Source organism: Diorhabda sublineata, chromosome 1 (genome assembly GCF_026230105.1).
Source record: "Diorhabda sublineata isolate icDioSubl1.1 chromosome 1, icDioSubl1.1, whole genome shotgun sequence".
In the NCBI taxonomy this organism is placed as follows: Eukaryota; Metazoa; Arthropoda; class Insecta; order Coleoptera; family Chrysomelidae; genus Diorhabda; species Diorhabda sublineata.
Window position 1 is genome coordinate 2,235,496 of NC_079474.1, and position 19,515 is coordinate 2,255,010.

The 19,515-nt window shown below is 28.8% G+C and overlaps 4 protein-coding genes across 13 annotated transcripts in view; 2 read left to right on the plus strand and 2 right to left on the minus strand.

Annotated features, from left to right (window-relative positions):
• Positions 1-6,270, plus strand: part of LOC130450504 (uncharacterized) — a 46,413-nt gene extending 40,143 nt beyond the window's left edge. For 7 of the 9 annotated variants that reach the window (XM_056789298.1, XM_056789126.1, XM_056788976.1 and 4 more), the window contains 6 exons: positions 1,888-2,452; positions 2,819-3,039; positions 3,335-3,674; positions 4,010-4,188; positions 5,269-5,355; positions 6,006-6,270. In XM_056789298.1, coding sequence (XP_056645276.1) covers positions 1,888-2,452; positions 2,819-3,039; positions 3,335-3,674; positions 4,010-4,188; positions 5,269-5,343 — 1,380 coding nt within the window. In that variant the 3' untranslated portion in view covers positions 5,344-5,355; positions 6,006-6,270. Of the gene's footprint in view, positions 1-1,887; positions 2,453-2,818; positions 3,040-3,334; positions 3,675-4,009; positions 4,189-5,268 lie in introns of all 9 variants that reach the window. The other 2 variants (XM_056789044.1, XM_056789205.1) reach the window with 2 other exon arrangements.
• LOC130450951 (probable dimethyladenosine transferase) lies at positions 6,083-8,273 on the minus strand. The gene is made up of 4 exons (XM_056789743.1): positions 7,855-8,273; positions 7,308-7,801; positions 7,141-7,247; positions 6,083-6,220 (listed from the first exon to the last, which is right to left on the minus strand). The coding sequence occupies exons 1-4, from the start codon at positions 8,129-8,131 to the stop codon at positions 6,178-6,180; spliced, it is 921 nt and encodes a 306-aa protein (XP_056645721.1). The 5' UTR covers positions 8,132-8,273; the 3' UTR covers positions 6,083-6,177.
• A 1,439-nt stretch (positions 8,274-9,712) lies between these two features.
• Positions 9,713-12,820, minus strand: LOC130451026 (nuclear pore complex protein Nup50). The gene is made up of 4 exons (XM_056789846.1): positions 11,920-12,820; positions 11,527-11,817; positions 10,192-10,450; positions 9,713-10,108 (listed from the first exon to the last, which is right to left on the minus strand). Exons 1-4 carry the CDS (start codon positions 12,611-12,613, stop codon positions 9,799-9,801), a joined length of 1,554 nt encoding a protein of 517 aa, XP_056645824.1. The 5' UTR covers positions 12,614-12,820; the 3' UTR covers positions 9,713-9,798.
• A 452-nt stretch (positions 12,821-13,272) lies between these two features.
• LOC130451099 (protein lin-9 homolog) lies at positions 13,273-18,254 on the plus strand. Of its 2 annotated transcripts, none has more exons than XM_056790021.1 (2): positions 13,273-13,353; positions 14,481-18,254. In XM_056790021.1, the coding sequence occupies exon 2, from the start codon at positions 14,500-14,502 to the stop codon at positions 16,234-16,236; it is 1,737 nt and encodes a 578-aa protein (XP_056645999.1). In that variant the 5' UTR covers positions 13,273-13,353; positions 14,481-14,499; the 3' UTR covers positions 16,237-18,254. The 2 variants fall into 2 exon arrangements, with proteins under 2 accessions (XP_056645999.1, XP_056645921.1); XM_056789943.1 differs by lacking the exon at positions 13,273-13,353 and adding an exon at positions 13,398-13,554.
• The last annotated feature ends 1,261 nt before the right edge of the window (positions 18,255-19,515 follow it).

Genomic DNA, 19,515 nt, shown 5'->3' on the forward strand with positions numbered 1-19,515 from the left:
ATTCCGATGATCGATATTGGTATTACAATCAGTGGTGGTACTAAAGCCTGGAACGAGGGTATTTTAATAAAAATAAATATTTCCTCGATTTTCATGCAACTTTCCAAATGTGGCAACGTTGTTCTATATCAATTTTTTTAGTGTAAAATTATAATCGTCTTGCCAGAAATAATTTACTTTATATTATTATCACTTTAATATAATCCAAAATTATTTTTAATTCCTATATACAACAATTCAAATAATTACTAATAACATAATAAAAAATTGTAAATCTGGCAACAATGTAAATATTGAGACTATACAATACACACACATGACATGCGCAGACAGCTGATCGATTCTTGTAGTATCTTTATCACTTTTACGTATTTCTATCACATGAAAGTGATAATTCTAGTGAGAAATCTAGTTATTTTTGGTGTATTAACAAACCAAATGTCAGGTCGATCAGCTGATTGATTAGAGCACTTTTATAAACTTTTTCGTATTACGTGGTAAATTTACTTTTTATATTTATTCCTTATTTTCATTACTAGTATTTATTTGGAAATTTTCCGAATGTTTTAAATAAAAGGATGTTTAACAATATCCTGAAGAAATAAAGTACCAGGAAAATATAATTTTCGTTAACCGGCAGCCATGATGTAATTACGTACCAGATATAAATATTTCGTTAAATTGTGGTACGCCACTGTTTGTAATAAAGATAACGTTTTTTTTTTAACAATTCCAAAAACACCTATGTACCTGTTAATATATTTCAGTCAATTTTGTCATTACATCAAGAATAGTGTGAATTTTTTCGTGTTTTGTCTACATAATCTGACATCATCAATTGTGCTAATTGAATAGGTACGTGTTTATTAGTGAGTTTCAAATAATTTTATTGTTATAAAAACGGGTTTTCAATATGTGAATTATTAGAAAAAAAACTGTTTGTAATATAAAAGGGAATATAAAAACAGGGATTCGGCATAAAACATCAGTTCAGACAAAAAATATTGAAACTGTTGAATTGAATTTGAGGTTAAGAATGGAAAAGAGGTGATTGACACGGAGGAACGTTTTTTTTTCATTTTTTTTCTATGTCTGCTTGCTCATTAAAATACCGGCTGGGTCAAGAATATAGATATAACTTATATTCTTCGTATTAGATCGATGACTTGTATTTACAGAGGCGTACTTAGCGTTTTTTGTTACTTCTTTTGTAATTTTTTATGTTATCCTGTCTATTCTTGAAGCTCTTCAAATACCGAAAAAATTTCTATCATTTATGAATAAGATGTACCTTAATCAGGGAATTTTAGCTTTACTACATATAAATTCCATCATTATTCATCAAATTTTTCACATTACGTGCATCGATATGCACATTTTTATTTATTTAGTTGTTTTATTCGGAAATTTTTCAATAATAGACGTTTAAAATTATTTGAAATCTCACTGATACTCTCACGGGTTTGATATTTATTAATCACATGGTAGAAGCGGCTTTATATCGTCAAAAGTATTTTGTAATTTCTTTATTTAGTTTTATTGAGTGATTTTTATCATCAATCAACACATATTAGTCGTATAATCAATGCCAGATAAGATAATAAGATGAAAATAAAATTCTATCACGCTTTTATTGACAGAATATTCACAATATTCCGATTTTTATTGTTAAATAAAATAATAAAATTAAAGACTAAAACATAAAAAAAATTATAAATTACGAAGATTATTTTTCTTTATATCAAAACCTACGATACAGTCTATAATTTATAGATTAGAAACTAAATGAATCGCCCTCGTATAAATAAATAGAACAATAAAGAAATTTCAAAATTTTTAGCATCTAATTTGAAAAAACAATATTTTTATGTAAATTTTATTTATTAGGGAAACATTCTGTCGTGGCCACCTCCGAAACAAGAAAAAGAAGATTTCATAGATAAACCACCTGAAAAATACATATCCAAAACGTATATATCACAAACGGAAGAAACCGGAAACGTTTTTAAAGCCATACCGATTATCGTAGAACCCGAAATCAATCGAACACCTCCGATTTCTCCACGAGAAACAACAGAAATGACAAGTTTAACCAGCGACAGCGATTTGAGCTACGTTAATATATACAACGTAGAAAATTCGGAAATATCGAAAGTGAATGGACTTGGCGAAGACAAAGTCGAAAAATCGAGTGGGAAATTTGTTAAAGCCACAAATAACAATAACAAACGTTTTGGTAATCAGACTAATTTGAAAAGGCATAAAAGCGAAACAGATCTACTGGATGATAATTTTTATATTCCACCTAAAGTTTTGGCTAAAAAGAAGGATAATACATTGATATCTAAGATTTACTTGGACCCTCAAGTTAGAAGCTTCGCTTTATCTAACAGACAACATCTACCAGTTAATAATTTAGTTCCTACATTTAGAACACAACTTAGTAATCCAGGTATTTATAAAACCTTTTGTTTAATATATATATATATATATATATATATATATATATATATATATATATATATATATATATATATATATATAGTGTTTAATAAATTGTTCCCTTCTGATAGTTATTGTTAAAATTGAAATAAAAAGGTGATAGTTACGCCATCTGTGCGTTAAACTACTAATCTAGGTCATTTATTCTACAGGAAACTGTAAAACAATATTAAATGTAGTAATTGAGATGGGATTTTCTATTTGGAAATAACAGTTATTTCTAAACGAATTTAGAGATTGCATTTTTTTAATAATAGAAATTGATTATCGTTTAGGATATATGTTTAATAATCTTATCGTTTTTTGTTTTTCGAAGAATACATTATAGATTACAAGGCTTATCATTCTGATGACGGTATAAGTACGAATAGAAACAAAAAATACACGGTGTATAGTTCAGAAGAAGACCTACTCAGTTCGAGTTCAATCGAAATGAAGAACGGCACTATGATTCACACGGCGAAAATGTCCTTGAGTTCGGAAGACGATCGTTACTCGGAGAGGAGCTCGATTTATAGTCCGGATCAAAGGAAACAGGTGAAAATTTAATTATTAATTTGTCCCAAATATTCCACCAAAAAAAAAATCAGGTTAAACATGCATTTGTCTCAAACATTTTATTAATAAAAAAATTAATATTTGGATTTTAATTTGTCCCAAATATTCCACCAAAACAAGTAAAAATTGTCTCAAACTAGTTCTAAATATTCCACCAAAAAAGGGTACAGGTGAAATATTTCACCAAAAAAATGACTATATATCATTAAAAAAGAAAATTATCGTAGAGATAAGAAGATAAGAATTTTTTATATGAACAAACATTTTTTAAAAGATATACAGTTCGAGTGACGATCTCTTATCGATCGACGAAATGGATTCTCACAAAAAAAGGGATAACACCATAATATCGAAAATTTACCAGCAACCTGCCGTTAGGAAATACGCCCTGGAAAAAAGGAAACACGCTCAACAACAGTCGAATTTACAAGAAAAAATCGTCGATGTAGAAGATAATGTGTTTACGGACGTTTCTGGAATGCCGAAGACTACGTCGACCAAAGATGTTGATGAAATGGAAATTAAATTGAATGAAATTAACATCAAAGAGAACGGAAATGATTGCAACCAAAACGGTTGGGATGGTAAAGAAAACTCTCCGCTAAAAAATGAAGGTAAGTTATTAAATAACTTTTAGTTTAATATTGTCCCATCTCTATATTCTAATTAAAATAGGAAATTTGTGGTAAATGGTATTTTTCATTAATTAAAGTTTTATTTTATTAACAACTAAACGCCATAACCTAAATTAGATTCTTTGTTGAATTTTTTTATCGACTATGACGCTATCTGTGTGTGGAAACGTAAACTTTTGTATATATCATTAAATTTTTCTTTAAAATTGAAGATTTAAGAACTATAGTGTTATCTATACGTCAGAATCTAAATTATAGTTTAAGATGAAATTTATATGGACGATTTTAGATTTTTTCTTGATATTTTTTCGTAGAAGAGAACGATCCAGGTGTCGAAGAAGTAGCCAAAAGAAAAATCGTGCACAACATTCTCGGTAAAATATCAGCTTCACAAACTGATTTAGGAAAATCTGAAAATAAAGAGGAAACACATACCGAAGAGGATATTACAATTTCCGTTAAGGATTTGAGAAAAAAATTCGAAAAACTCGATGTAAGTATACGACACTATATATACTGCGAAATAAAAAAATAACCGTTTGCAGAGTTAAGATACGCCTATCTCTTTTTAGTATCCTTTCGCTTAAGACAGAGAGTGAATTTTTCAGTATTTCATTATGAAAAAGAATATATTTCGTCTATTAAACGAAAATCCAAAAATTTTTACAATTTTTCAAATGCCACTACGAATTTAAGTTTACGTACAGTCCAGCCCTGTCCTAACACAAAAATAGAACTAACAGCTGATTGCAGTAGATATAGGAACATCGGCAACCAAATATACTTCGTACGTATATTAGGTTGCCTATATTCAGATGCTTCATTGGTGGTTGTATAATCAAAAGACGTAGACCCTCGAATCTCGGCAACGCTGTTACTTTCCCGCTTTTATAACTATAATGGCGGAAGACAATGGCGTGCATGACAATAAAAATTAAAATAAAAACACAGTTAAAATTCTTCTCGAATAATTTCCGTTGATGGTAGCACAAACACCAACATAACTAATTTTATAATGAAAATCTCACACACAGATATGAAGCGATAATAAACCGATTTATATGATCTCACAAATTTAACACGAAAATACACAAACTTGTATATTAAATCAACATATTATATCACTAATTGTGGGCATAATCACTCTAAAAGTGTTATTACTGGTACATTAACAATAAAAATGTTTTATTACATACGTCTGTTCACAATCACGGCCAAGCTTCTACTACTCCACTTTTTACTTGCTCCGAAGCGATAGGATATTAAAAAGAGATAGGCATATCTTATCCACTACTCCTATTTTATAATGTAGCTAAGTTCATGTTAGTCTTTTGACAGGTTATGAAAGGTTTAATTATAATAAAAAATAAGTTTACAGTGGTTTTTTCAAGTTTTACGAAATGATTCGAGATTTTGTGTTAAGTTTGTGAAAAATACGTGAAATTATCGTCTTTTGATTAAAGTTTCCTAAGAATTTTCACAAAACACGATTAATTTTTTAATTGTTTGTCAACTGTATATTCAATTGTTCTTTTCGAATTTCACGTGTATCTCGTTATATCTCTTGTTATAGGGAAAGAATAAAATAGTTTCTAGTTTGACTGCTAGAAGTTTGTCGAAACAAATGAGAGAAAATTTGAAAAATTGATTGAAAAATTAGGTAAGTTTCGTCTCTACACTAAATTGTATATAAAATTGGTTTAATTGTCTCCAAATTAGTTCCAAACATTCCACCCAAAAAAAGTGGAATTTAAGATATTAATTTGTCTCAAATATTCCAGCACAAAAACAAAAACTGGTGAAGATTATCTCAAACTTGTCTTAAATATTCCACCAAAAAAGAAAACAAGTAAAAATTGTCTCAAAAGAAAACCGATGAAATTTTAAATATTAATTTCTCCCAAATATTCCACAAAAAAAAACAGGTGAAAATTTGGATTTTAATTTTTGCCAAATATTCCACCAAAAATAAAAATACGTGAAAATCGTTTCAAACTTGCCCCAAATATTCCACCAAAACAAGTAGCCCATTAAACTTGTCTCTGTATTCCCAAACCAACTTGTATCTTATCTGACACCAGGATGACATTGTCCTATCTACCCTTACCGGGTAGCTCCAGAACTTAGTATTCTGATTAATTTTATCGCTGAAAGATTTAGAAAATTCTACTTAATAAGCATTTTGTCATGTGATTGGAAATAGACGGTGCGCCAATCAGCTTCGATTGATTCACTAAATAGTAAACACTTTTACTGTATTTTAGTTATAAGTGTAGTAGTGTTTTTTTTTTATTTTCTTTTATGTTATAGATCTATTCGTCTGTGCCACTGAACTAAAGGTCCAAATACCAAATAAAAAAGACTTGAGAGATATTATATAATTTTATTTGTCATAAATGTTTATATAAATTGTTTTGTATTGAATATTTTATTGTTAATTTTGTTTTTTTTGTTGTACTTATTAATTATTAATCGAGTTACCTTAGGAGAAGTGTATGCCTTCTACATTGAATGCATGTAACAACCTGTGAAATTATATTAAAAAATGTTAATTATTAATAAAAGATTATTTATTTATGTGTTGTTATTTTAAATGTTTGTATCCAACAAATAAATGAAATAGAATGGATCAAAAAAGTAAAAAGCGATTAAATTCGATCCTAAAGGCGGAAATTAACTGGATAGTAGTTGAAAACAGGCCCTGGGTCATTAAATTTGGGGTTAGAAGAAGAAATTGATAGAATTGTTGTTAAAAACAGGCTCTGAGTGATCAAATTTAAGATTAGATGCTTAAAATAACAGAATTCTGATTGAAAACAGGTTATGAGAGAGAAAATTCCACATCAAAAGCAGAAATTAATAGAATACCAGTTAAAAACAGGATGTGATTCATCAAATTCGACTCTCAATGCAGAAATTAACTGAATACTAGTTAGAAACAGGCTTTGAGTGATCAAATTCCAGGTTTGGAGCAAATTGACAGAATTTCAATTAAAAATAGGTCAGACTGTTCAAATTCACCATTTAAAGCAAAAATTAACAAAATTCCACTTAGAAATAGGCTCTGATTCACTAAATTAGTTTAAATAAAAAATTAACAAAATTCCACTTAGAAATATGCTCTGAGTAAGCAAATTTACCATTTAAAGAAAATTTTAAAAAAAGTCTTATTAAAAACGGGCTCTGAGTGTTCATATTCAACATTTCAACTAAAAATGAACAAAATCCTAGTTAAAAATAGACTGTAATTGTTCAAATTCAACTTTAAAAGCAAAAATTTAATTCAAAAATAGGCTCAATCTGAATATTATCACTAACAATATGAATAATGAAAATATATTTTTTCCAGAAACAATTTTAATATAAATAAATCCAAATTACCAACTTTGAGGCCCTAAATAACAAAAAAATCTACTAAAATCAAATAAATAACGAAACTAAATACCTGATAAAGTCATCAATATCCATTGTTCTAGCCCGTTTTTGATCAGCCTCAACTTTCACAAGAATCTCTTCAACTTTCTCTTTAATATTAAAATCCTCAGGTAAACCCTGTAAAAATCACTCCAAATACGTGATAAAATCAAAATACATGGTTAACATGTATATAACCTTATTATTTAAACTGCAATGTACTTTAAAATTTTTTTCTAAAGCAACCAAAACTGCAGTCTGCCGAAAAGCACTTCCTAACGTCTTATTCTTCCTATTGAAAGCTATCCTTGTTAAACCATCCCATTCGGTATAGTTTATTGGAGGCGGCGGATTCCGAGGTTCGATCCTAACTACTGAAGACTCAACTTTAGGCGGAGGCCTAAAGTTATTTTTACCAACTTTCATCAACATATCTACCCTAGCTAATAATTGTGTATTAACTGATAAACGGCAATATAATTTATCGCCAGGTTTGGCTACTAATCTTTGAGCAAATTCTTGTTGGAACATTAGTACAGCACATCGAAAAAACGGTCTGTGCAGCAATAATTTGAAAACTAATGGTGACGATATTTGATAAGGTATGTTAGCTACACAAACATTAAAGAATGGTAAATCACTTTTTAAAACATCCCCTACTTGAATTTCTAATTTGGATTGCAAATGTGTACCTACAATTTCGACTATAATAGTAAAATAAGTTATTAAATACTAAATGCATTACCTTGTACTCTTTTTTGTAATTCTGCAACTAACCTTGTATCTATTTCGCACGCTATCACGCGTTTAACTTGTTCTAATAGTTTAACAGTCATATTACCCGTACCTGGACCTATTTCTAGAACTACATCGGTAGGTCTTAGACCAGATTTATCCAACATCGATGTTATCACCATAGGATTCTTTAAAATATGTTGACCGAAGTCTTTATTAAAAAGAATACCTTGTTTAACCACACCATTTTGTGATTTTTTCTTTTTTTCTACTTTCACTTTCGGCATTGCTTATTATTAACCAGCAAAGTTTAAAAATAATAACACATGGTAAACAGTACAAAAAAATATTATGAGGTGCGTTTCTTCTTCTTTTTAAAAGATTAAAATAATTGAACTACAGCTCGATTTTAGTAAATGAAAAATCTATAAAAATGACGTATAGACATAGAAATTATTCAAATAAGATGTGCGTTTTGTCATTCGAAAATTAAAAAATGGGTAAGAAATCAAAAACTCGAAAATATAGAAACAAAACTACCAGAAATTATGCTACAGCAAATTATAAAGTGAACAATAGAGGCAAACAATTTTCAATGATTTTTCTTGAAGAAAAGAATGATAATGAAGATGCTAATAATAATTGTGCAAATATATCAGTAAGTGAAAATTATCAAGTGGAAATATCTAAGAGCGAGTTACTTCGAGATTTCCCTTTTGAAATTCCCACGAAATTTTATTTAATAATACAAAAGTTAGCAGAAAATTTTGGTGTTTTTCCCAACGCACTGAGTAAATATGACATATAATAATGTCATTTTTCAAATAAATTCTATTTTTTGGAATTGAGACAATTTGGTTTCATTTTATTTTTTCAAAACACTTCTGAGAGCATTATACCTCAAAGGGTATGTTCTATGCACTACACCTTCGGAATCGTCTATTCCAGTGTAATGGTACTGTGGAGAGTACACAGAGTGTAGCAATCATCAAATTGTAATAAGTAGTATCAATTCAACTTAATGAATATTTATTTATTAACCATAGTGTAGAAGAATCAGTATTTTCTGCGCCATTTAATGTTGATATTAAATTCATTAGGAATTTATTTTAGTCGAATGCAAATTTCGAATATAATATCTTTGTTAAATAAAGATTCATTGCAACAAATTGTCATCGAATAGTGTTATTACTTTATTTTGTAATTTTATTTTAGGTTTACAGCCTTTATATTAAATAAAATATTACTTTCTACAACGTTTACTTATCTTTTTTTACGAATGACTTTCCTTCACTCTCTCTTCTTTTTTTTCAACGTATATTACATCATCTCATTTCTAACTTTAAAAACTAATTATTTTTTCGAACAGCCGAAATATCAGATAATTAAAAGTAAAATTTTGATATGGGCACTAAAAATGTATTTCAATTATTTTTCGTTGACTCTCTAAAAATTCATTAACTGATCATAGAATTAAACAAACGTGTTGTAGACCTGTTCTTCTGAATTACGCTAATAATGGCCTGAACATATGTAGTACTTTTCTATGAAGGTAATTATTTATATAACTAAGATCATATCTACATGGGTATTTGAAATGTTTTATTTCTTCATTATTCTTTACACATTTGGGTCAAAATTAAAAAAAGAAATAAGTCAAATAACACAAAAATTAATGAAAATGTGAAGACGTTGGTTAAATTAATGAATGAGTTATTTATTTTGATAAATTTCTAATTTATGCTACGTGGGGTAAACGATTTGTTTCCCGTAACTTCTCTAAAAATAATTGATTGTCGATACTTCTTGGGTTATTTTATAGAAAAAAAAAATATATATATTTTGCTTGGAAAACATTCAAATTTCGATTGGTAATAAATAAAACACGTCAAAAAAATGTTGTATATTGATCTTAATAATGACATAATAAAAAAAATTAAAAAGAAACCATCATCTATTTCTTGTATTTTTCGAGGGTTTCTAATAGTTTATCGGCTTCTTCTGATGATTTTACTCGTATTAAAACAGGAACTGGTGGTGGTTTCACTTCTGGAGTCGGCACACATACCAACATTACATCTTTTTTCCCTAACCTCTTCATCGGTATGTTTTCTGATAATATAAAATTCAGAAGAACGTTACCGAGGTTTGTATCGGCTCTAACTACAAGTTGAACTTTTTCCGTATCCGCTATAGGTTTCAAATAAAGACTCCCCACACCTCTGTCACCGAATTTTTCATCTTTTTTCACAAATACTTTACATCTAAAAATGAAATTCTAGACAATACGAGACCTTCGGAGGTTTTTTCAAGAAAAAAAAAACAATTTTGATACAAATAATTGTACCTGACGGTATAAACATGATCCTTTTCCACGACCGGGGTGAATTCATTAGAAGGTGGTGTTTCACTTTCTTCTTCTTCTTCTCCTCCTCCTACTTCTTCTTTATTATCACCTCCACTTGTAACTGGTTTAACTACATTTCCAAACGTAAATGGAGAAGAAGTAGAAAATTGTGAAATGGACGAATTAGAAGGTAAAGATCCAAAAGAAAACGAAGGGGTTGTTGTACTTGTAGCTTGTGTAGTTTCTTTATTATTAACATCTAAAATAGAAACATAACCATCTCGAAACTAAGATTTAAATAAAATTTAATCCGTATACAATAATGGGAAATATTTTAATCACAATCTACAAAAACTCCACTATATTCCAACTAAATTCTAATTGAAACTAAAATATTTATCTTTATACTTATAGTGATATACCGCAGGTTTGACCAAATATATGAAAACTCGATTTTCCCACCCTAAAAATTGGTTTTTTTTCAAAATAATAGAAGTAAAACATTAGAATTTTTACTTTGTTGCCCTAACCACATCGGACATAGGATTTGAATGCCCCAAAACAGCTGATGTTTACCACTGTAAGAAAGTGAGGTTAAGCGTATACATTGTGGTCTTGTTGAGACTGTTGAAAAAATACAATGCCCTACAAAAAATCAAATGTTTTAGATCTTTTAAATCAAAGCATCAATTAACTGCGGAAGAGCATGTGGATGTTATGGAATTTTTCCACAAAGTAGCTGAACTATTAATCAAGTTATCTGGCAAAAGTTATGGGGTAAAAAATTTGAGATTCTGCGCCCCTAATACTACGATAGACAGTTATCCTAAGAAATATGCAGATTTCAGAAGTTTCACTTGGCATATTATCAGCTCCTGTGAGTTCAACAATGACAGAGAGATATTTGTCTGGGTATATGCGGCTTCTGTGTCCCTAATACTATAACGGAAATTTATAGGCGGATTTCAGAAGTTGCATTTCGCATATTATCCTGTGAGTTGAGCAACGACAAAAATATTCTTTAGCACCTGTAGCTGGATTCACAATAAGAGTACAAACCATTTAACTAATAATGGGGCTTATTCTATAACAACATAAAAAATCAACTTTTTTTTAAATTGTTTATAAAATTACAAAAAATATTTTTCTGGAATTAACCCCTACATATTAATAACGTAAAATATTTTCCAATATTGTATAATAAGTAAAAAAATCTATAAACTAACACTCAACGTTAATTTTCATAAATATCAACAGTATAATAATAAAATCAGCATATTCCATAGTGTAACAGCAAAATTCAAACGTACTGTACCTCAATTTCTTCAAACTTACTTCCGAAAGTAAAAGTTGGTTTGGGAGCATCTTTATTTGTAGGTACACCAAAAGTAATTTGGGACACAGTTGAATTTGTAGTATTTTTCGCTGAAGGTGAAGTAGTATTTGAAGAGAATGTAAATGGAGTGGATTTAGCTGGTTGAGCACCAAAAATGAAAGAGGGTATTGTTGTATTAGAAGATTTTGTTGCTTCGACGGTTGAAGTTTCAGAAATTTTTGTAGATGAGGAAGTATTTGTGCCAAATGAAAATGACGGTGTTGTTTTCAAAGATTCCTTAGTTGTTGTACCTAATATATAAAAAGATGAAATTTACTTAAATTAAAATCAAATTCTGTTACTAATCAAATCATATTTCAATAATTTGCTCCCGAAAGAAACAATAAACTCACCGAATGAAAAAGATCCGGCTGTAGATGGAGGTTTACTTGTAATACTGCTACTTTCCTTGGAAACTTTAGTTGTTACAGCAGTATCTGATTGCTTTTTCTCTGTAGTACTATCAGGAACACTAGTTGTCGGTTTAAAAACTATTGAATCCGCGTTATTAACATCCGGCGGCTTTAGAATTTTCTCTTTTTCTAGTTCTTCGAAATATTTCTCATAATCACGGAATATTGGTTGTAGATTTATAAGTGGGTTTGTATCTACGTGTTTTTTTATCCAATTCGAGACACTTTGATTTAAACCTTTCAATTTTGAAAAATAATCATTCGATTTATCCATTGAATGATTATTAAACTTCAAGGAAGAAATATCATTTTTATCGTTTTCCACTTTTTCTTCAATTCCATTTTGTTTCGGCGGGGTGTTTGGAGTATTTATATTTGATAAAAACGAAAAATCAGCAGATGTAGGTGTAGACGACTTTCCAAAACCCGTAAAAGATGTGAAGGCACTTTTCTTTTCATTATCATCGTTGACCCTCACTGATGAAATAGGATTTCGTCTTCGAGCTGTTTTTATTACTCTCTGTTTCAACGAGTCGTCTGATGCTTTTTGGAATGTACCTGCCTCCTCGGGGACTTCTTCTCTGTCCCAATTGTCATGGTTCAATTCACTAGTAGCGCATCGTTTTCCAGCCATCAAAATATACAACGAAATATTTTTTTATTCAGAAAACAGATTTATATACAATAAATCCACCTATAATGTTGGATTTCACATTAAATTCAATAAAACTAATAAAATCCGCCAAAAAAATTTTCTCTGTCAAATTATAAACTTCATAAGGGCATTTGTTGACAGATGTCATCAATCATGTAGTAATGCTCTTCCCGTTTAATGTTAACTGTCAAAATTGTATACAACCAATAAAATCCTCAAAGTATAAATGATCTATTATCATAATTATACTACTTCGTTCACATTTTTTAATAATTAACATTTTAGCAAAATTTTTTGCTTACAGTTGTAACGTTTTATAATTGATTGTTAATGTTACCTTCATATTTAAATTGGTTACCGTATTATAATTTCAAAGTGAATAGAATATCATCGAAATGATTATTATTTGAAAAATTGTTATAACTGTAAAAAAACAGTTACAACATAATTTTTAATCCTTATAATATATATTTAATAGAATTAAAGAAGTAAATGTGGCAAAAAAACAACCAACATAATCTACTGTCAATTTTAATAAATGCCATTTTTTTCATCAAACTGGCAACACTGAATATGCGTAACAACTACTTTAAAATCTTTAAATTTAAATTGTGTGTATAGTTATAACCATTGTGTAGTATACTTATAAAACCAATATTAAATTAATTATACTATTTGTTTAAAAGAGTGAATGAAGAAATGTTTCAGAAAAATTCGTGGTAAGAAATTTGAAGTAATGTCCAAGTTCGGTTATGCGCATCGCGCCTTGTTTTACCGTCAACATGGCTGCTGTATCTGAAAATGGTTATTTACAAAAATTAAGATAATTTATTTGTATTAAAATGATTGTTTATTAAGTAATTAGTGCTACTATAGACAACACTTTACTACAGAAAAACTTTCTCTACTATATTCAACAGGTAAAACCCCATTTAAATCTGTTAATTTCATTTGTTTGTGTTTCATAGTAGGTTTGAATTTGAAAATGATGATACGAATTCAAAATTTTTTAAATTGAATTTTTTTGCTATCGATTCCACAGTCGAAATTCACTTGTGACAGGCGTTGACTCGCGTTACGGGATGATATTATTTCGTTTAAATTACTTTAAGGAAACTATAAGTGCTTTTTTTAATGAGTTTCAATTGATATGTAAACTTGAGATGTGTTTTGATGACATCGCTTTCTGCATCTTCCTATGCATTTTATAATCATGAAATACTGTTTTTAGTTAAATTCAACAAACTTTTGATTTAAGCATGATACAAAAATATCGAAGATATAGTTGTTTGTTTGAAATTAAAATAAATTGAAATTATAACCTATATTTTTACATTTTTTCTGTTAGTTCATCACAAAAGTTAGTTCATTATATATAATTTTTATTGAAGGGTGATTTTTTGGTTGAAATATATGCCATATATTTATTGTTGGATTAATATAAATGTTTTTTTAGATAAAATCAATTCGTATTTATTTATATATGATTGAAATTTTCAAATATTAGAATTACATTTATATGGAAGTTAATATGAATATAATATCGTAAATAAATATTCTTTACAGCTTGTTCGTAAGTCTAAATGTATTTATAGAAGTATTTGGTGTAATTTGAGTGTTATATAAGTGAAAATGGTCTTTAAAGATGGTAAAAGACATTTAAAAGGTTTTTGATTTGTATTTACATTGCTTACAATATTTCTAGTAGATTTGATGTACGTAACACATCAATATTTGTAAATACATTGTATTAGTAATTTTTTAAAGCGTTTCTGTTGTTATTAGTATTAAACAAACAATTATATTTGATTACAGAAATATCCAGCTGTTTATTTATTAATTTCAGGTGGAAATTATAATCTAAGATGACGAACGAGAAAGTAGCAATAAAACAAGAGGTAATGGAAGACGACGACATGGAAATAGATGAAGATCTACCAACTTTAGGTCCCGCAGCTTTGGGATTACAACGAGTAGGTACACAACCTCCTCCGAAACCTACTCCAACTCAACCGCCTCAAGTTTTAAACGCCAGAGGAATGCCAGCTAGAATAAGAAAGAAGAATCGTTTATTTTTTGACGATGATATAGTAAATACACCACATCATCGAGTACCAAGTGCGAAAAAAGCAAAATCTACTCCATCCAAGAAGAATACTCCGGTTAAAGTGAAAGTGGAAAAGACAGATTATAAGGTGACTCCTAAAAAAACTCCTTCGAAGGATTCCAAGTATCACAAAGACCCTACTCCTCCCCCAATAAATTCCCCGGATAGGAAAATAGGACAAAAAATAGGATTGCGGTTGAGGAATTTGTTAAAACTACCGAAAGCTCATAAATGGGTGTGCTATGAATGGTTTTACAGTAACATAGATAGATGTTTGTTTGACGGAGAAAACGATTTTACCATATGTTTAAAAGAATCATTTCCCGAGTTGAAAACAAGAGAATTAACAAGAGTAGAATGGACGAAAATTCGTAGGATGATGGGGAAACCTCGTAGATGTTCACAAGCGTTTTTCAATGAAGAAAGACTGGAATTAGAAAAGAAGAGAAAGAAAATCAGGGCTCTACAACAAAGGAAAGCTACGGATATGACGAGTTTTAAAGATTTACCCCCTGAAGTACCAATGCAATTAGTTATAGGTACTAAAGTGACTGCTAGGTTAAGAAAACCACAAGACGGTCTCTTTACTGGAAGCATAGACGCCGTAGATACTTCAAATAACACTTATAGGATAACATTTGAGAGACAAGGCTTAGGAACTCATTCGGTACCTGATTATGAAGTACTATCAAACGAACCACCTGAAACTATATCGATAATGAGTTTTCAAGCTAAATTTAGACCGAGGAATAACGTAGTGTTTTCACCAGTGAAAACTCCTGTAGTGAATAATTTGAAACTTCGAAAAGATCCCCTGCTTTCCGGTTCGTTGCTCAACACCCCCCCGTTTTCCCAACACCAAGAAGAAGGAAAAATAGGAGGTTTTCCCACTAGATTATTAGAAAGAATGGTACTAGTCACTAAAATTTTAAACGTCAAACAAACCAAGATAAAAACTTTGAAATCGTTAAACACCGAAGCAGAACATTTGATATCATTCGACGAAGAAATAACAGAAGATTTCGAAAGGAGGTACGCGGGCGTTTTGGTCGATTTGGAAAAATTGAATTTCGATTTACAGAAGTACCTCGACGAAATGCAAGTGTACTGTCAACAAATCGCGACTGAACCGAGCGTTGCAGCTATGCTAACCCCTTCGCATTTGAGAGAAAAATGCAGGGAGGAAGCCAAGGATATCGTACATAAACACCATTCGATTATTTCTTCGGAAAAAGATTCGTGTCAAAATCCGTCGGTGCTAGATTTAATTACGGACTTGACGGCTTTGTTGTTGCAGGTTAAGAATATGTCGGACGTGGAAAGTAACGCTTACGAATTACAAGTGCTGCAAGGTACAATGGAACAGATAAAGAGAACTCTGAGTCCGGCTAATCAAAGGGTGTTTCAAACGAACGTGGAAGTGCATATGAAACATATCGAAGTCGGTATGAATCAGTTTAACCACGATAAATTATTAGTTGATACGAAAATATGATTTTTTTTTATATAACAACTAGGTAATTCAAGACTTGTATATTTTTATTTTTTTTTTCAACTTTTGGTGGAATGAACTTCTGTTAAGAGCCAATATTTTGGTCCTATTTATTCCTCCACTACGAAAATTTGAATAATATTTTCATAGTTTAAACTTCAGTTTTTATACATACAGGGTGTGTTCGATTATATATACGGGGTGTGATTTATTTATAATTGAAATTGATTAAAATACAAAAAAATGTAATATCGAGATTTAATTAATACAAAAGCTCATTTTTTAAATAATTTTTATATACATCATTTATTCCTCAATAATGGAAATACATACCATAGTTTTGGAAAAATTGAATTCAATGAAGAATTTTTCGAAATTTTGATTCCCTACCGCACCTTTACCACCCCTTTGTTTCCTATTTATATATAATTATAATGATTCTTTATTAGTTTTCAACGTTCCTACTTTTCATTTCTTTTCCATTTACTAGTTGTTTTAAAATTTTTTATGTTAAATTTCATGAAAATATTTGGAAAATAGGCTTGGATATATTATGAATATAATTCTTATTATTTTTTCCAAGTTTTGGTGGAATGAACTTTGGTAGTGCGTTCTAATAAAAGGAATTATTTTGGCCCAATTTATTCCTCCACTACAAACATTTTCAATTTAAATATCAATTTTTATATAGGATGTTTAATTATATATACAGGGAGTGATTGATTTTTAATTAAAATTGATTATCATGAAAAAAAGTTATATCGCGATTTTAGTAATACTATATACTATAGTATATGCATTATTTATTTCTCAAAAATGAAAATACACACCATTGTTTTCAAAAATTAAATTTGAATAATGAATTTCTCGAAATTTTGATTCCCTACCGTTCCCTTGCCACCCATCTGTATATAATTTTATCGATTTTATTTTCCAACGTTCCTAAATTTTCTTTTTTTTTCCATTTACTATTTTTTTCCTAATTTTTTTTGTTAAATTTCATAAGAATATTTAAAAAATAGGCCTGTCCACATTATAAATATAATTCTTTTAAGTTTTGGTGGAATAAACTTTGGTAGTGTGTTCTAATAAATGAAACAATTTTGGCCCAATTTATTCCACCACTACAAAAATTTGATAGTTCAAAATTTATGTTTTTATATAATTCAGGATGTGTTTAATTATATATACGGGGTGTGATTGATTTATAATTGAGGCTTATTTTTCAAATATGTGGTAATATGAAGTTTATCTATTCAGTATAGGTAAATACAATGTTTATTCTCTCTTTAATCATTAAATACATTATGTATTTTTTCAAAATGAAAATACATAGAAAGTTTTTAAAAAAATAAAATCGATTAATGATTTTTTTTTTAAATTTTGATTCCTTACCACTCCCTTAGCACCCCTCTATTGCTTTGTTTCCTCTCCAGCTATGGTTTTATCAATTTATAAACGCCTTCTCAACTTTCCTAAATTTTCATTTCTTTTCTATAAACTATTTGCTTCTCAATTTTTTTATTATATTTCATAAATATTATGAGAAATAAGCTTTTGTATATTATAAATATAATTTTTATGATTTTGAAAAATTTTGGTGGAATCAACTTCGGTAGTGTGTTCTAATTTGGTAGTTATTTTGTCCCAATTTATTCCTCCTCTACAAAAAAATGAAATGATATTTATAAAATATGACATTTTATTTTTCAAATATATAAAAATATGAACTTTATATATTTATAAATACGAAAAATGGACGGAAATAAATTTATAAATGAAGATCGACAAGTTTTGTTTTTATAATCTAACTTTTTATATTTACATAATCGTTTTTGCACTTGTTTTTGTATATCAGCACCCTAAAAATATTTTTGACAATATTTATACTCTTTTTCGTGTATATAATTATGTGCAATATAAATTTTAAGCTCGTCTTAAAAATAATATATTGTAAACTATTTGGATGTAAATTTTGTCTTTGTTTTTATGGTTTTTTTCGAACAATAAATGAAAATAAATATTTACTTGTTTTATTTCTACAAAAAATTGAGAAATCTAAAAAAATTAATCAAAAATTGTCATATACTCATACACAGTCATTAAATTTAAACCATAATGGAAATATCACTGCTTGAAATTGCATTTCGAATGTTCTAAATACAAAATTATAGTTGAAAATAATATCCTAAATTTTTCAGTGCAATAATTTTTCGTAATTTCAACCTAAATCACCATAATTTTTATGTAATTGAGGTTATGTATTCAAAATGTTTCTTTAACGGTTCTTAAATACACTCTGTAACTGTCAAATATTGTACTGTCAACAATAACAGTATGTAACGTATAACATATACGTATTATTATGGTAATAAAATTGCCCGACGCTTGTTTTTTTAGACAAACACTTGAAAATATCAATTTCCATAAGATTGTTTCAAGATGTTTACTAACAATAACCACACAAATTCATCTATATTTTTATTATATTACATCGCTTATTTAATCAATATAGGCAACACATATTACATTAATCCTTTAAAATCACGAGTCAATATGATAAACGTTTGAATACATTATGACAAATGTTTTATATGGTTGCCGTTTGCATAAAACTATATATTCCAAGTTCATATTTAATGAAATAGTATAAAGATGCCTTAATTAAAGTTTTTATCGCTATATTTGATACTTTCTTTTATATGTAAAGAAAATAACTAATTATATTCAAAAACCACAAATGTAAAAAAAATTTAGATACAATCATCCCTTATTGACAATACCGAAAACCAATTCCACACGAGCAATGATTTATATTACGGATATGTAGATCCTGTTTCATGGTTATATCTTCTAAAAATAAAGATTAAATTGCTAATTGAATCAATATAGGCAACACACATTACATTGTACTCATTAAAACATTGAATAAATATGACAGAAGTATTACATGGTTGCCACGTCGTATGTTTTCTAGATATTAACTTGTTACATTTCAAGTAATATTATTATAAGATATATTAATTTCAGTTATTAACGCTATTATAATGTAAAACACAAATATATAAAGAAATAATGAAGCAGCTGTCCATTGTTGACAATACCAAAAACCAAATGTAATTTCCCCATGAAAAAATTAACACTTTGTATATGTAGATTTGTTTCGTTGTCATATTCTTTGAAAATTTGTATTAATATATTCAAAGGGTATCTTTAAGAAGCATTTTCAAAACTGTAATGATTTTTTTCTTAAGACTTTCAATAAAATTAAATTTTTTGACA

Bases quoted from the DNA above. Each gene is read 5' to 3' on its own strand.
- LOC130450951 (XM_056789743.1), bottom strand. From the start codon at position 8,131: ATGCCGAAAGTGAAAGTAGAAAAAAAGAAAAAATCACAAAATGGTGTG. The intron at 7,802-7,854 runs GTAATGCATTTA...TCGAAATTGTAG, and splicing joins ATTACAAAAAAGAGTACAAG to GTACACATTTGCAATCCAAA. The intron at 6,221-7,140 runs GTATTTAGTTTC...ATAATTTCACAG, and splicing joins GATATTGATGACTTTATCAG to GTTGTTACATGCATTCAATG.
- LOC130451026 (XM_056789846.1), bottom strand. From the start codon at position 12,613: ATGGCTGGAAAACGATGCGCTACTAGTGAATTGAACCATGACAATTGG. The intron at 11,818-11,919 runs GTGAGTTTATTG...TTTATATATTAG, and splicing joins AGCCGGATCTTTTTCATTCG to GTACAACAACTAAGGAATCT. The intron at 10,109-10,191 runs GTACAATTATTT...TTTCATTTTTAG, and splicing joins GATCATGTTTATACCGTCAG to ATGTAAAGTATTTGTGAAAA.
- LOC130451099 (XM_056790021.1), top strand. From the start codon at position 14,500: ATGACGAACGAGAAAGTAGCAATAAAACAAGAGGTAATGGAAGACGAC.